This window comes from Anabas testudineus, chromosome 10 (genome assembly GCF_900324465.2).
Source record: "Anabas testudineus chromosome 10, fAnaTes1.2, whole genome shotgun sequence".
Lineage (NCBI taxonomy): Eukaryota > Metazoa > Chordata > Actinopteri > Anabantiformes > Anabantidae > Anabas > Anabas testudineus.
Window position 1 is genome coordinate 21,860,834 of NC_046619.1, and position 16,003 is coordinate 21,876,836.

A 16,003-nucleotide genomic window follows, 5' to 3' on the forward strand; every position below is an offset into this window, starting at 1 on the left:
ACCAAACTTCAGCAACATTGTATCAAGAATTTCTTCGTGAAACTTGTGTGTGATATTTGTCTGAGTCGAATTAAATGTGATTGTATCTTTGAAATAAACAGAACTTCAGAGAAACTCAGAGAAACATCAGTTTATGTCGAAACAAAGAAAAGAAGAGAAAGAAGCTTCAACCGCTGCTGGAGCTCCGCCTCCTGTCCTCTATCACGTCCGCAGAGCAGCAGTAAAAAGCCCCAGTCGGACTCCGAGCTCCAGATCCGACTTTGATCCGACGAAGAAGATCGGTGAACGATGAGTGGAAGAGGCAAAGGCGGGAAGGGACTCGGGAAAGGAGGCGCCAAGCGGCACCGGAAAGTTCTCCGGGACAACATCCAGGGAATCACCAAACCCGCCATCCGACGTCTGGCTCGTCGCGGCGGAGTCAAGCGCATCTCCGGTCTCATCTACGAGGAGACCCGCGGGGTGCTCAAGGTGTTCCTGGAGAACGTCATCCGTGATGCCGTCACCTACACCGAGCACGCCAAGAGGAAGACGGTGACCGCCATGGACGTGGTCTACGCCCTCAAGAGACAGGGCCGCACTCTGTACGGCTTCGGAGGTTAAACCTGCTCCTGGACTCCAACTACAACCAAAGGCTCTTTTCAGAGCCGCTCACAACATCGACAGAGCTGCTTCCTTTAACAGGTTCCTTTAGTTCTCTACAGAACACTCACTGTCAATAAACACGTTGTACAACAGTTGGTCTCAACCATCAAACACAAGAAGAAACTCAGGGAGACACGAGTGAACACGATCTGGACGAAGGATGAAAGGGGATCAATCATTAGAGAAGGGGAACTCGATTCTTTCAACTGACTCAGATCCGTGAGTGTCCAACTGTGTTGAACGACTCATTTTGTTCGTTTCACAGCGGGTTTCGGTGTCGCTCTCTAGTGGCGAAGTAAAAATGGCCGCGGTTCTCAGACACTACATAGTGAAGACAACATGGTTTGTTCAGCTGACAAATCCACGAACAGTGAACTGCTGCTGCAGCCTGAGCTGTGACGGCTGGAAAAGGACGAGAAAAACTTATCGATGTTGTTATTAATAATGTTACATTTAATTATTTTATGGAAGAGAATAACACAATTAACATGTTTTTAATTTTCCAAAGTATTTATTTACAAACATAATTTACATTATATACACAAAATAACTACACAACAACTACCACTAATTAATTAAGATTCCATAAATCCAAATGAACGTCAGATATCAGACATCATTCGTTACTTTGTTTCTCAGTCCACAGCCCGTAGCTACAGCTGTCACGTGACAAATGAACGAATCACTCACTGAGAGAACTCATTATTCCCCAGTCATATAAGAGATTAGTTCCCCACCTCGTTACAAAAGGAGAAAGGATTTGCACAGTTTAATGGACAAAGGCGAAAAGAACCTCCTGTAGTTCTCTGGAGAACTTGATGTTGATGAGTTTGGACAGCATCAGTTCATATAAAGTGGTTCCTCTCTTAAGGGTTAGAGGAAATAATGCCAAATCGAATATGTACTGGTGGATGACGATTTTCTGCAACTATGTATATATATATATATATATATATATATATATACATATATATATATATATATATATATATATATATAAACTCTTGTATAATGTCAAATATTTGCTTCTCTTTACAGATCAAATGAGTAAATATAAATGATATATTTTTCATAATATGTGTCCTGTAAGATACTATTGTGTGAAGTCCAAAGACATCAGAGAAGTTAAACATGAATCAACTCAATGAAATGAATCAATTAATTAAATTTGAGAAACTTTTTATTTATTTACTTCTCATTGAACTGTGGTGTCTGTCTGGCGCATGCTCAGTCGCATGCTGTGCACAGCCAATCGTGTGAGAGCGACAGCACAGTCGTATTTGCATGAAGCGACTATAAATCCACCGTCACGGCGTCACTGACTTCATCCGTGGAAGAATCTACCGAGGAACCAAAATGCCTGATCCAGTGAAAGCACCGAAGAAGGGCTCCAAGAAAGCCGTCTCTAAGAGCGTCACCAAGAGCGGCAAGAAGAAGAGGAGGACCAGGAAGGAGAGCTACGCCATCTACGTGTACAAGGTCCTGAAGCAGGTCCACCCCGACACCGGCATCTCGTCCAAGGCCATGGGCATCATGAACTCGTTCGTCAGCGACATCTTCGAGCGGATCGCCGGGGAGGCCTCCCGCCTGGCGCACTACAACAAGCGCTCCACCATCACCTCCAGGGAGATCCAGACCGCGGTCCGCCTCCTGCTGCCCGGTGAGCTGGCCAAGCACGCCGTGTCCGAGGGAACCAAGGCCGTCACCAAGTACACCAGCTCCAAGTAAACTGCTGCTGCAGCTCCATCAACACAAAGGCTCTTTTCAGGGCCAAACACCTCATCTAACAACAAACGTTCCTTCACTGTCACCAACGCTCGTTAGGAAACAACAACACTCACTCTTCATCCTCTCCTTCTCTTTCTGTCTCATCTTCTTCAATCACTCATCCTAAATCCATCAATCATTACTGATGCTCACTGGAAACCACACATTTCATCCACATCTTCCACTCAAAGGCTCCAGCTTCATCGGCTTCAACACATTTTAACCACACACTCATTATGTTGCAAAGCAAACGTAGAACCGGATCTGAGCGTGTTTGTCGGGGAGAGGCCTTCATTAACTGTCCTGGATAAAAACACTGCTGCAACAGGAGCCTGTTACCTCTACCTGCTTTGAACAAATCATTAAAATTCCAACAATAATACAATGACCAGCAACAGTCGATCTACATTTAAACATCATAATCAATGTTCAAAAACAACTGCTCGTGTGCAAAACAACATTGATAACAATAATTATAACAACATCAATAATCATGTTCATGAAAACGGTAATAATTATATTATAAATATCATTAGAATAACAACACCAGCAACAATATAATATGGGCTAAAAGTGCAGGATGAGCAGTCAAATGTTCAGTAAGAACCAGTGCAGCTGTTGTTCTTCTTACTTCAGAGTGTTTTACTGTCTATTACAGTTCATTTTCCATAATTGTCCACGTCTCCAACAGCTCAGCAAAAAAGGGAAAATGTAAAAGAATAAAAACTGCTAAAAGTAAGAATGAATGAACATTGACTAAAAGTTAACTTTTAGAAATTGCTTTTGAGTTTTCATTTATTTAAAGAAAAAGGTTGATTTTATAAATCCTTCTTTTGAACCACTACTGAAAAATGATTTCAGACTTTTCATGAACCTTAACGTTTCACATTTGTTCCGTTTTTCTTTAATCGAGAGGAAACAATAACTAAGTCCATGTCTGTAAATAATGCTCTGAAAGGTGTCGCAGTTACATTAAGAGAAAGATGCAACAAAATATCTTTATGTTACATGTAAATCTTATTATTTAAAACTATGTTGTTTCACGATTATCTTAATCTTAATCTTTCGTGCATCTCGGACACAAATGTTTTCAGTAAGAAAGAAAAACTAGTTCACTTGTGGTCATCAAAATCCTTGATGCCATATGTCGATTATGTAGTTGTACTTCTTTAGATGAGGCGCGTGGCTCTGACACGAGGCCTTGTTTCTAGAATCAGTCCCTTTATGTAGTTTTTTCCTCTTCCAGATTACGGTTCTAACAAAGCTCACTGGAACATTGAAAAGTGTAGAAATCTGTCAGTAACGAATTTATCGGTAGAGAACTGTTTACATTTTAAACTAGTTTTAAAGAAAACAATTTACATATAATAGATGTACATAAGCATCTGTACATGTGTTCACAAACAGAAGCAGGAAAATACTGAATTTATTGATAATTGACTATAGAAGAATGATGATGAGTGGAGTAAATGAGAGGAGGTGAAGTGAGAGGTGTGTGTCTTTAGAGAAGGAGTGTGTGGCTCTGAAAAGAGCCTTTTGAGTGGAGCAGCTTTGCTGTGAGCTGCTCACTTCTTCTTGGCCGCAGTCTTCTTGAGCGGAGCTTTCTTGGCAGCAGCAGCAGGAGCCTTCTTGGGGCTCTTGGCGGCCTTCTTGGGGCTCTTGGCGGCCTTCTTGGGGCTCTTGGCGGCCTTCTTGGGGCTCTTGGTGGCCTTCTTGGGGGTCTTGGCTTTGGGTTTCTTGGCCGCTGCGGGTTTCTTGACCTTCTTCGGGGACTTGCTGGCGGCTGCCGGCTTCTTCGCTGCCGCAGCTTTGGTCTTCTTAGCGGCGGCGGCTTTGGCCGGTTTCTTGGCGGCGGGCTTCTTGGCTTTAGGAGCGGCGGCGGCGGGTTTGCGTGCCGGCTTCTTGGGCTTGGTGTCCGCCTTCTTGTTGATCTTGAAGGAGCCGGAGGCTCCGACGCCCTTGGTCTGGAGCAGAGTCCCCTTCAGCACCAGGCTCTTGATGGCGGTCTTGACGCGGGCTCTGTTCTTGTCCACGTCGTAGCCTCCGGCAGCCAGAGCCTTCTTGAGGGCGGAAGCAGACACGCCGCTCCGCTCCTTGGACGCGGACACGGCCTTAACGATCAGCTCGCCCACGCTGGGACCAGTCTTCTTGGGCTTGGTGGCCTTCTTCTTGGCGGCTTTGGCCGGAGCGGCGGCCGGAGCTGCAGCTGGAGCTTCTTCTGCCATTTTGTCTGCGAGTCGTTTCACTTGGAGTGTGGAGAATCCCGGAGCAGGAGGCGGCACTTAAACACAGCATGAGGACCGTGGAGACTCAGCCGCTCCGGGGCTCCTCGGTGCGCTGTGAACACCGGGACTCTGTGTTTTCTCTGCACCGATCAAACCCAGAAAAAGCCCCGTGGGAGCGGACACGAGGGCGGAAAGTGAGCGGAGCTGACAGCGGACATGCGGGTCTTCATATTCGGCTCGTGTCGAGTCTGAAGTTCGCTGCATTTTGTCGGTGAAGCCTCCAAACGTCCCCGTGTTCCGCGTCCTGACGAGCGCTCCTCTGCTCATTTCTCTCCTCAAAGGACTTGAAACGGATCCAGAATCCACCAGAACCGGTTCCTCCGCTGCTCCACATGTTTGTTCGGGGACTGAAAGTCAAATCAACCGTCTGCTGATGATCCTGTTGTAGTGAAGTGAAGATGTTCTGGTCGCAGCAAACACACTGATGAGGATCATGGTGGAGTTCAGTCAGACTGAAAACAGGTTGGAATGAAAAGTGTTGTTCTAGATAAAGAATAAACTGGAACACGTTGTTTGTAGAATGACTGATATTTTCAGATCTAACGATCTAAATAAGAAGTTACAGTGTCACACAGATCAATGTATCATCACGGTGAAGGAGTTCAGTCGGTCAGTGATTTACTTATGGAAACCTGCAGACAGCAGAATTAAAGAGGCTGTAGAGTCATTTAAGAAGAACTGCTCATTTAAAAATACATCTTTTTAATATGAAATCAATAAAATCTTGATGGGTCTCAACTGATTTCTGGATATTTATGATTCATGATTAAATAAACTTTATTAATCCCTGAGGCAAATTGTTTTGCCTTGTTCTCAACTCAGACAGAAAGAAAAACAACAACAACCAGAAAAGAACCACATCAACACAAATACAGAATATGTGAGATAGATTAAAATAGGTGAATGAAAATGGGTCAATGACAGTGATGATGACAGAAATTGTCAGTTCCCCACTTCTTACAGAGGGGGGAGGAATTGTACAGTTTGATGTTCACAGGTAGAAAGGATCTCCTGTGGTTCTCTGGAGAACTTCTCTGGCTGATCGAGTTCCTCTGTCCAGCAGCACACTCTGTAGTGGGTGGGAGGGATTGATTGTTATTTACAACTCATAAATATGTATTTATTACATGTTATACAGATATGTCAGAGCAATAACTATTCAAGTTTTCTTAGTCTTTGTTTATACTTTTTGTATTGTTCACTGACCAGGACCTATTCGATTTATTAATCATATTTATTATATTATTATTTTTATTGAGATTCAGTTGTTAGATGCTTCCATTCAAAGCAGACAACAAATCAGGGAAGTGCTGATCTTTCTCATGGGGAGGGAGACGTGGTCAGTGAAGCTTAGTTGGTCGTCACTAATGACCCAGTATGGCCGTATTAATATTAAAGAGTTTGAATCGGAATATCCATGATCACTTTGAAGATAAAATAACATTTGACATAACATGAAATTATCATTACAGCTATCTACAATTGCATTCTGACCGTTAGGAATGACATTTGAAGATACACACCACTAGTTACAATTCCTTGTTATTGTAGATATCATTAATAACATCAATGCCATGGCACCAATTTAGCGTTTTTGCGACAAAACAGCTCATATTCCAGATATATCTGCTATGACTAACTAGTCAAATGTGTAATTAAAGATATCTGAAATCCATCCTGACTAATCAGAATGACTCACTGACTGCACCACTAATTTAAGATATCTACAATACACTTTTGCCTTGTGAAGTCCAGATAAATTTAATTAAATGATAACTAGGTGAAATTCAGATGACACATGTGTTTAATGGCATTTGGAATAGTAAGAAATAATCTATAATTCCTAATAACAATGAATTTGTTTTTTTCTTCAATTCAATTCAATTCAATTTTATTTGTATAGCGCCAATTTACAACAGAAGTTATCTCAAGGCACTTTACAGTGTAAGGTTTAAGACCTTACAGAAAATATTTATACAAAATATTAGAGAAAACCCAACAATCCCATTTGAGCAAGCTTTAGGCAACAGTGGAGAGGAAAAACTCCCTTTAGAGGAAGAAACCTCCAGCAGAACCAGGCTCATAGTGGGCGGCCATCTGCCTCGACCGGTTGGGGTGAGTGGAAAGAGAAGAGAGAAAAGAACAGCAGGCAATAAAGACAACAACAAGCAATAAAGACAACAACAAGCATCAAGAACATTGGGCAGATGAACTGGATTCTGGAGATGTACAGCTCCAGGCCGAGGATACCTGCAGAAAAGTACAGAGAGAGGGAGACAGAGAGGAGGAAACACAACTACAGGAGAGAGAAGACACAAAGTTAATGACATGAAATGGGGGCATTTGCATTGATACAGGAGAAAGGAGAGAGGAGAGGAGCTCAGTTTATCAGTAGAGGTCCCCCAGCAGAATAACCTATATCAGCATAACTAAGAGATGGTTCAGAGTCACCTGATCCATCTCTAACTATAAGCTTTATAAAAAAGGAAAGTTTTAAGTCTAGTCTTAAATGTAGAGACGGTGTCTGCCTCCCGAACCTGAACTGGGAGCTGGTTCCACAGGAGAGGGGCTTGGTAGCTAAAGGCTCTGCCTCCCATTCTACATTTGGAAACTCTAGGAACCACAAGTAAACCTACAGTCTGAGAACGGAGAGTTCTGTTTGGAAGATATGGAACTATGAGGTCTTTAAGATAAGATGGAGCCTGATTATTAAGGGATTTATAAGTTAGGAGAAGAATTTTAAATTCAATTCTGGATTTAACAGGGAGCCAATGGAGAGAAGCTAACGTTGGAGAAATATGATCTCTCTTGCTAATTCCAGTCAGAACTCTGGCTGCAGCATTTTGGATTAACTGGAGGCTCTTTAATGAGTTATTGGGACAAACTATTAATAAGGAATTACAATAGTCCAGTCTGGAAGTAACAAATGCATGGACTAGTTTTTCAGCATCACTTTGGGACAGGATGCTCCTAATTTTAGCAATGTTTCTTAGGTGAAAAAAGGCAGTTCTAGAGATTTCTTTTATGTATGAAGTGAAGGAGATATCCTGATCAAAGATAACTCCGAGGTTTCTTACAGTATTACTTGAGGCCAGAACTAAGTCATCAATGGTGAGAATGTGTTTAGACATAGTGTCTCTGAGATTTTTAGGCCCAAACAGTATAACCTCTGTCTTGTCCGGATTTAGGAGAAGGAAATTGGAGGTCATCCAGGCCTTTATGTCTTTTAAGCATTCCTGAAGTTTGACTAATTGATTAGTTTCTCCTGGTTTCATAGATAAATATAGCTGGGTATCATCTGCATAACAATGGAAATTTATAGAGTGTTTCCTAATAATATTGCCTAAAGGGGACATATATAACGTGAAAAGAATCGGTCCAAGCACAGATCCCTGTGGAACTCCATAGCTGACTTTGCTGTGCATGGAAGACTCATCATTAACGTGTACAAACTGAAATCTATCCGATAGATACGATTTAAACCACTCTAGTGCTGTTCCTTTGATTCCAATGACATGTTCCAGTCTGTGTAATAAAATGTTGTGATCTATAGTGTCGAATGCAGCACTAAGATCTAACAAGACGAGTATAGAGAGTAGACCATTGTCTGATGCTAATAGAAGATCATTAGTGACCTTTACCAGTGCTGTTTCTGTACTATGATGTACTCTAAATCCTGACTGGAAATCTTCATACAAGTTATTGCTACGCAGGTGGTCGTACAATTGCTTAGAAACTATCTTTTCAAGGATTTTAGAGATAAAGGGCAGATTGGATATTGGTCTATAATTCGCTAAGACCCCTGAGTCCAGAGTAGGCTTTTTGAGTAGGGGCTTGACTACAGCAACCTTAAAAGCCTGTGGTACGTAGCCTATTTGTAAAGACAGATTGATCTGATCTAATATGGACGTGCTGATCAAAGGTAAGACATCCTTGAGGAGTCTAGTTGGGATGGGATCTAAGACACATGTTGATGGTTTAGAGGAATTAATTACTGAAATTAATTCAGAATGATCTACAGGGAGGAAGCAGTCTAAGTACGAGCGTGGATCTAGAGTTGTTGTACAGTCCATGCTATATGCAGGGAGGATCTGATCAATTTTTTCTCTAATAGTTATGATTTTATTTGTAAAGAAATTCATGAAGTCATTGCTGCTGAGAGTTGAGGGAATACTAGGCTCAACAGAGCTATGACTCTTTGTCAGCCTGGCTACAGTGCTGAAAAGAAACCTAGGGTTGTTCTTATTTGCCTCTATTAATGAGGAGTAATATGAAGTTCTAGCTTTACGCAGGGCTTTTTTATATATTATTAAACTATCTTTCCAGGCTAGGCAATATTCATCTAAATTGGTGGAACGCCACCTCCTTTCCAGCTTACGTGATTTCTGCTTTAAGCTACGGATTTGTGAATTGTACCATGGAACTAACTTCCTCTGACTCACTAGTTTCTTTTTCAGAGGAGCAACAGTATCAAGTATTGTTCCAAGTGAAGCACCAGTACTATTAACAAGATAGTCCAATTGTGCTGGAGTAACATTGAAATAACTGCCTTCCTCTGTGTTGGTACATGGCTCTGAAATAAAAGATGGAATCAGTTCCTTAAATTTGTCAACAGCATTTTCACATAAACATCTACTGTAGTGAATCTTATCTGTAGGTTTAGTAAAGTCTGGTACTGTAAATTCAAATGTAATTAAGAAATGGTCAGATAAAAGAGGGTTTTGGGGAAAAACTATTAACTGATCAACTTCCACACCGTATGTCAGAATAAGATCAAGGGTGTGGTTAAAACAGTGAGTGGGTTTATTTACATTTTGGGTAAAACCAATGGAGTCTAATAGTGAATTAAATGCAGTGTTGAGGCAGTTATCATCAACATCTACATGGATATTAAAGTCACCCACTATAATGACTTTATCTGCACTAAGAACTAAATCAGATAGAAACTCTGAGAATTCAGTTAAAAACTCAGAGTAAGGGACAGGAGGACGGTACACAATAACAAACAGGACTGGCTTTTGATTTTTCCAGTTAGGATCAGAGAGGCTAAGAGTGAGGCTCTCAAATGAATTCAAACTATGTTTAGGTCTGGGGTTGATTAACAAACTTGAGTGGAAGATTGCTGCTACTCCTCCACCCCGACCTGTGCTTCTAGGAACATGATAATTAACATGACTTGAGGGGGTCGACTCATTCAGAGAGACATATTCATCCTGCTGCAGCCAGGTTTCAGTAAGACAGAATAAGTCTATTTGATGGTCAATTATCAAATCATTCACTAAGAGGGATTTAGACGAGAGAGATCTGATATTTAAAAGTCCACATTTGATTGTTTTCTTGTTATTTTGTTCTAAGAGAGGAGTCGTCTTTATTTTTATTAGGTTTTTATGAATAACTCCTCTTGTGTTAGTTTTAGATATAAATAATTTAGGTACTCGGGGAGCAGACACTGTCTCTATGGGGTTATAGTAGTTTTTGGGGGGTGACGGCTGTAAGGAAGCTGCAGAGAGGTGTGTAAGACTGCGTCTCTGCGTCCTGGGCTCCACTCTGACATGTCAGGGTTTAGGTCGTCTAATAAACTCTGTCATATTTCTAGAGAGTTGAGACGCACCATCTAAAGTGGGATGGATGCCGTCTCTTCTAATCAGCCCAGGTTTTCTCCAAAACGTTTTCCAATTGTCTATGTAGCCCACGTTGTTAGTGGGACACCACTTAGACAGCCAGCGGTTGAATGACGTCATGCGGCTAAACATGTCGTCACTGGTCAGATTGGGAAGGGGCCCAGAGAAAACTACGGAGTCCGACATCGTTTTTGCAAAGTTACACACCGATTCAACATTAACTCCTGTGTGAATTATTATCTTACTATATTTACGTTTATCCTTACACAGGAGTTTTAAATAGGACTCGACGTCGCCCGCTCTGGCCCCAGGAATACACTTGACTATGGCCGCTGGAGTCTCTAACTTCACGTTTCTGACTATGGAGCTGCCAATAACCAGAGTGGGTTTGTCAGCAGGTGTGTTGCTGAGTGGGGAAAACCGGTTAGAAACGTGAACCTGGTCGTGGTGAACCTTGGGCGAGTGTCTAGGGTTATGCTTCCTACGAACCGTCACCCAGCTGGCCTGACTTCCCGGCTGCTCGGGAACTGCCGGGGGACAGATAACAGGAGCTACGCTAGCTGGCTCCACACCGGCTACCGGGACCTGGCTAGCTGGCTTATTTTCCACGGTGCGGAGCCGAGTCTCCAAATCAGTCAGCCTCGCCTCCAAAGCTGCAAATAAACTACATTTATTACAAATTCCCTTCTCACTAAAGGAGGCAGAGGAAAAACTAAACATGTGACAAACCGAGCAAGAGAGAGCAGGAGGAGAAGAGGGAGAGGGAGAAGAAGAGGGAGAAGAAGAGGGAGAAGCAGCCATGGCTAACAGAGTTAAGCTAGCAGACCTCACAACACAAGAAAACAAGAGTAATAAGTAATAAGTATTATGAATGGTCCTTAAGCAACACAGATGTATGTTATAACTCTTACGCCAGTAGTGCTTTTCACTAACACTATGAATTTAGCTTAAAGTTTGTTAAATTTAGCAAAACAAACAGAGCAACTGAAAAGCGAGTCAGCGTCAGCGTCGACAACAGGAAGAGATACGATACGCCTACCGTTTCTTGATGTCTCAAACTAAGATGAAGTACTTTAAAATCAATTAGAGATTTCTTTCATTGGAATTGTGACTAGTCAAACTGTGACTGATGTGAATCCCGTCTACCTTGTAGATGTTACATGTGTTTGCTGTACCCCAAACTCCCAGCAGACTTTGTGGACAATCACTCAAAAACTCTTGATCTTGAGTTGATGATGATGTTGTATGAAAGGTTTGGCTGCTAAGAACAGAACTTCTGTTTCTGTCAAAGTTGAGCAGCTAAATAAGAAATTACCATGTCAAGTAGTGATGGGCAAATGGTACAGAGACTTTGGCACTTCTGTCACTCTTCATGAAGCGCTGTGATACGGAACGCAGTGTCCGAGCTTGTATAAAAACACCAGTGTCACGTGACCGATGTTTCTCTTCACGCTTCGTTCCTTCAAAATGTTTCAAAGCTTTTCATTGGCTTGTGGTGTTTCAATGCATTCTGAGCCAATGACAGCTTGACAGGTTTTACAGATTTGAGATTTTGAGAGTGAGAGTATTTTGACAAGTTTCATTGTGAGTACCATCAAATTCTGACAAGAGCAGAGGTTCCCCTGAAAGACCGGGTGGCACAAAAAACTTCATATCCAACGCTGTGGAAACTTGCATGCAAGTATCAGTGCATCCCAGCATCATGCATCTGAAGCTGGGGAGCTGATCAGCCAGAAGAGGAGCCGACTGAAGCCTGCGACAGTAGAGAAAATGATATTTCTCAATAAAAACCTGTGACGAGAACAAACTGCTTGTCTGCTTCTGTAAATAATCATTTCAAATCAACCATACAAGTCCTCAAATGACAAATGACAAACCATTATCTTTAAAGGTTTTCCTTAAAAACACTAGAAACACACACAAAAGATAAAATGTTTCAAACACTGATCATCTGCAAAGTAGAAAGGATCTCTAATCCTGTTAGGGACTAAACCCTGAACCAACATTTAACCCATAATATAATTTGCATTGATGATGTGTTTTAGAGTATTGGAGAGAGCATCTGCATATTTTATGTTAATGACTATATAATCATTATTTGATTGAACAAAACATTTAAATGACCACACAGACCTTTCTGAACTTTTATTGCTGTCATGGGATTGAAACAGCGCCAGAGCTTCAGTCGTGCTCTTTAGAGGCGGCTATGGCTTCAGTTGTCCATCACTAGTTTCAAGTTTAGTTAAAAAAACAGAACAATCTATCACATATTCTATAGATACACACAGTTCTGAGATTTCTGTGTTGGTGTTATTCTGTGATTGTGTTGATGTGGACTTTTTCAGCTCTGCAGATGTTGTGAGCGGCGGATGGCGGGTTTGGTGATTCCCTGGATGTTGTCCTGGAGAACTTCACAGTGACGCTTAGCGCCTCCTTTCCCAAGTCCTTTGCTGCCTTTTCTTTTTTTTTTTTTTTTTTCTTTTAACAAATTTTTATTGAAGTTTCCAGGATAATACAAATGTTTACATTTAAACATAAAAAAGTGCAAATAACACATCAATACTTCATAACAATAATAAATATAACGACGATATCATCAATTATTAATAGCAAAAAAAATTTAAACAAAATAACAGCAAAAGCAGCAGCAACAATAATAAAACAGCTTAAAGGTGCAGAGTGAACAGTCAAATGTCCAAGAAGAACCAGGTCAGCTGTTGTTCTTTATCCAGAGTTCTTCTACTTCTTCCACTCATCGTTCACTGATCTTCTTTGTTGGATCAAAGTCGGATCTGAGCGTTTTCCACTGCCGAAAATGTTGAAACGTTTCTTTTTACATTTTTAAAAATGATTTTAAGATTAAGATGCCACAGTGATTAAATGTACTTATGATCTTCTCATCGTTTTTTATATTACCTTGTCTGTATATTAAATGCAATACTTCAACACCAATAAATATTTTTATCAACAACAACAAGGATCAAATGTAAAGATTTGCAGCCAAGTAATAAGTTCAAACAGAGTAAACATTTAATACGACTCACTTGATTGACAAATAAATAACAGAGGAGGAGGTAGTTATCAAACTGTTTAGGGGAAACTGAACTTGGATCATGTTTTGTTCCAACACAATTTCTCCTCTTGTCTTTCAGATATGAAATTAAAAAGTTTCCACAACACTTTTTGTTCCAGTTTACTTTGTTGTTGAATGATGAATTCTACTTTCTAGTTTTGTTCAGTTTTTCACGTGGTTCCATCCAAACCAGTTTATTTATCATGGAAGCTCTTTGGACACTGATTCACTGGATGTCCCCGAACACGTCCTGTTTATTCCGTTTCCGTAGTGTAGTGGTTATCACGTTCGCCTCACACGCGAAAGGTCCCCGGTTCGAAACCGGGCGGAAACATGTTGCTGTTTTAGTTTTTTCTGTTCCACCCAAGATCACATCTAGAATCATATTCTATCGTTGGTCCTCGAGAGAACATTCCTCCGCCACACAATCCTTTCGAGGATAGACTGTATAAAACAGTGCATCTTGGATAAACATTTCAATACAATGTTGTATTCCTGAATAAAGTTTGATGAACTTGTGGAGATATTTTATAACTTTGATTCTTTTAATCTTGAAGACTTAAGGTCATCAGCAACGTATACTTTTACAATTCGGATGGAAAAAGATGTGACCTGACCTCACAGCTGGGAGCAGCCTCTGATTCCTTTGGCGTCAAAAGGGGAACGATGTTTGATCGTTCTGTTAGAAGCAGCTATACCATAGCTTCCTTAAGTGCTTTCCTCAGCTGCTTGACTTGTTGGCTTGTTCGTGTTATGACCTTCAATTGTTGACCAAAAACTAAAAACTATAAAACCTGGGACTGTAAAATGACCCATGCTTTAAATACGAACATCAGAATTTTGCTGTTCTTTCATATAAAATCAATTCTGATTTCTAGAAAGAGAAAGACTTAACTTATGGCACTGAATAGTTTTCAATTGGTTTGTGTGACACCCGGTAGGTCCCAAGACAAAACCAGGTCCAGAACACTTACCTTTACCAGACGCTTTTATCTAAAGCAACTTACAGGGGTACGCAGGGTAAGCATAAGGAGATCTTGGTCCTAAGGACCCCTACTGGAGGTAGGCCACAGTTAGGATTTGAACCCCAGTCTCCCCCATAGAAGGTGGTGATCCTCCCACAACACTAACACGCCACTTGTTAGTTCTTATTCTGTTAGTTCAGCACTGCTGTCACACTAGGACACAGACAAAAACGTTAATCAGGAGTGAGTGCAACTGATTATATATATATTAAATTACAAACCAGCCGAATAGTCAATCCTCAATCTAACTGTAGCTGTTTCTGGAGAGCTGCCAAAAAGGAATCGAATGATTGCAGGACTTCAGGCACACATCCTCTATGAATGAATGAAATCCACTATTGATTATGTAGTTTATCTGTGTTGCAAACATCGTAACAACTAGACGTTATTTGGAATTGCTCTCCAGCCTCTAATTCTGTTTAACTAGGCCTCCCTGCTTTTTATTCTACGCAATTATATTATTTTCTTACCTGCCACCAGAAATTGACACTTTCAAGCAAGATTTCTGAAGTGGATGGACTCGAGTGCTCTGGTTGATCCTGAAACAGCCTTGTAACATCTGTGTTCCCAGAATGTCTTTTCAACTCACTTAACTCTCACTTAGTTTTCACAAACACTTTAAAACGAGACTCTATTCTCTGATGGACTCAGCTATACATGTTCGCAGTTATTGTAATTCACCAAGGGCAGGACTACTACCTTTCTGGTCTTGTACTGTGAAAGTAGTTCAGACGTATCTCGAGTCTCGCTGCTGTGGTGGCATCTTGTTCCCATTTCCACTTTGGGAGATAACAAGGTGCATGAATCAGATGAAATGTGACTTTTCCTGGACGAGATGCTACATCTTCCTGCACTTCCGTTTCATCTAAGATTGATCTGCTCTGCTGAGACTGTGACGGATTCCAAGATGAAAACATCTGGTTCCTCTGCACCAGGAGTATCAGTATCAATACCATCAGTAACAGATTGAGGTTCAGCAAAGTGTCAATGTGGCCAATGCAACTTGGACTATTCTGCCACCGCTGTAGGAATGGTTCTGATCAGGTCATGGAGCCAGTTTCCCTGAGTTCATTAAGTCTATTATAAGTGTTGTTGTTGATCCAGTTATTATATTATTATAGTTTATTATGTATATTTATGTTTCTCTTCTTGATATTTTGGCTTTTCGTTGTTTTCTCCCCGTTTCTGCTAAATTGGACCAATTAAGATTAATTGATCGCTGTTAACCTGCACTTCTTCCAGACTGTATTTCACAGCTCTTTACTTTAATACATATATTCTGTATTTATGGTTGAGTGTGTACTAATAACAGGCAGCATTTGTTATTGACAGGATGGATTTAGTGGAGTTATAAAATACTGAAACGAACAGTTTTAATAGATTTCTTCTCTTTCTCTGATGTGTAAGTATGAGATGAGTTAAATGTTTGAAGTTGATCCAATTGTGGACATTTGGAGCTGTAAGAAATGTAGATGATAAAAATGAGGAACAGAAGTGGATCTTTAGTTCCAGGTGAGTGGCTCTGAAAAGAGCCTTTGTGCTGGTTGGTGTGGAGCGGAGTCCTTAAGCTCGCTCTCCGCGGATGCGTCG

General features: G+C 41.1%; 3 protein-coding genes and 1 non-coding gene across 4 annotated transcripts; 3 read left to right on the top strand and 1 right to left on the bottom strand.

Moving 5' to 3' along the window:
• Nucleotides 1-288: 288 nt before the first annotated feature.
• LOC113160388 (histone H4) lies at nucleotides 289-1,053 on the top strand. The gene has a single exon (XM_026357611.2). It carries the CDS (start codon nucleotides 289-291, stop codon nucleotides 598-600), a length of 312 nt encoding a protein of 103 aa, XP_026213396.1. The 3' UTR covers nucleotides 601-1,053.
• A 904-nt stretch (nucleotides 1,054-1,957) lies between these two features.
• Nucleotides 1,958-2,429, top strand: LOC113160378 (histone H2B 1/2-like). Its single transcript, XM_026357600.1, has one exon. It carries the CDS (start codon nucleotides 1,999-2,001, stop codon nucleotides 2,368-2,370), a length of 372 nt encoding a protein of 123 aa, XP_026213385.1. The 5' UTR covers nucleotides 1,958-1,998; the 3' UTR covers nucleotides 2,371-2,429.
• A 1,481-nt stretch (nucleotides 2,430-3,910) lies between these two features.
• Nucleotides 3,911-5,452, bottom strand: LOC113160350 (histone H1-like). The gene has a single exon (XM_026357570.1). The coding sequence runs from the start codon at nucleotides 4,632-4,634 to the stop codon at nucleotides 3,975-3,977; it is 660 nt and encodes a 219-aa protein (XP_026213355.1). The 5' UTR covers nucleotides 4,635-5,452; the 3' UTR covers nucleotides 3,911-3,974.
• Nucleotides 5,453-13,649: 8,197 nt separating this feature from the next.
• Nucleotides 13,650-13,722, top strand: trnav-cac. Its single transcript has one exon. It is a non-coding gene; the product is annotated as a tRNA-Val (tRNA).
• The last annotated feature ends 2,281 nt before the right edge of the window (nucleotides 13,723-16,003 follow it).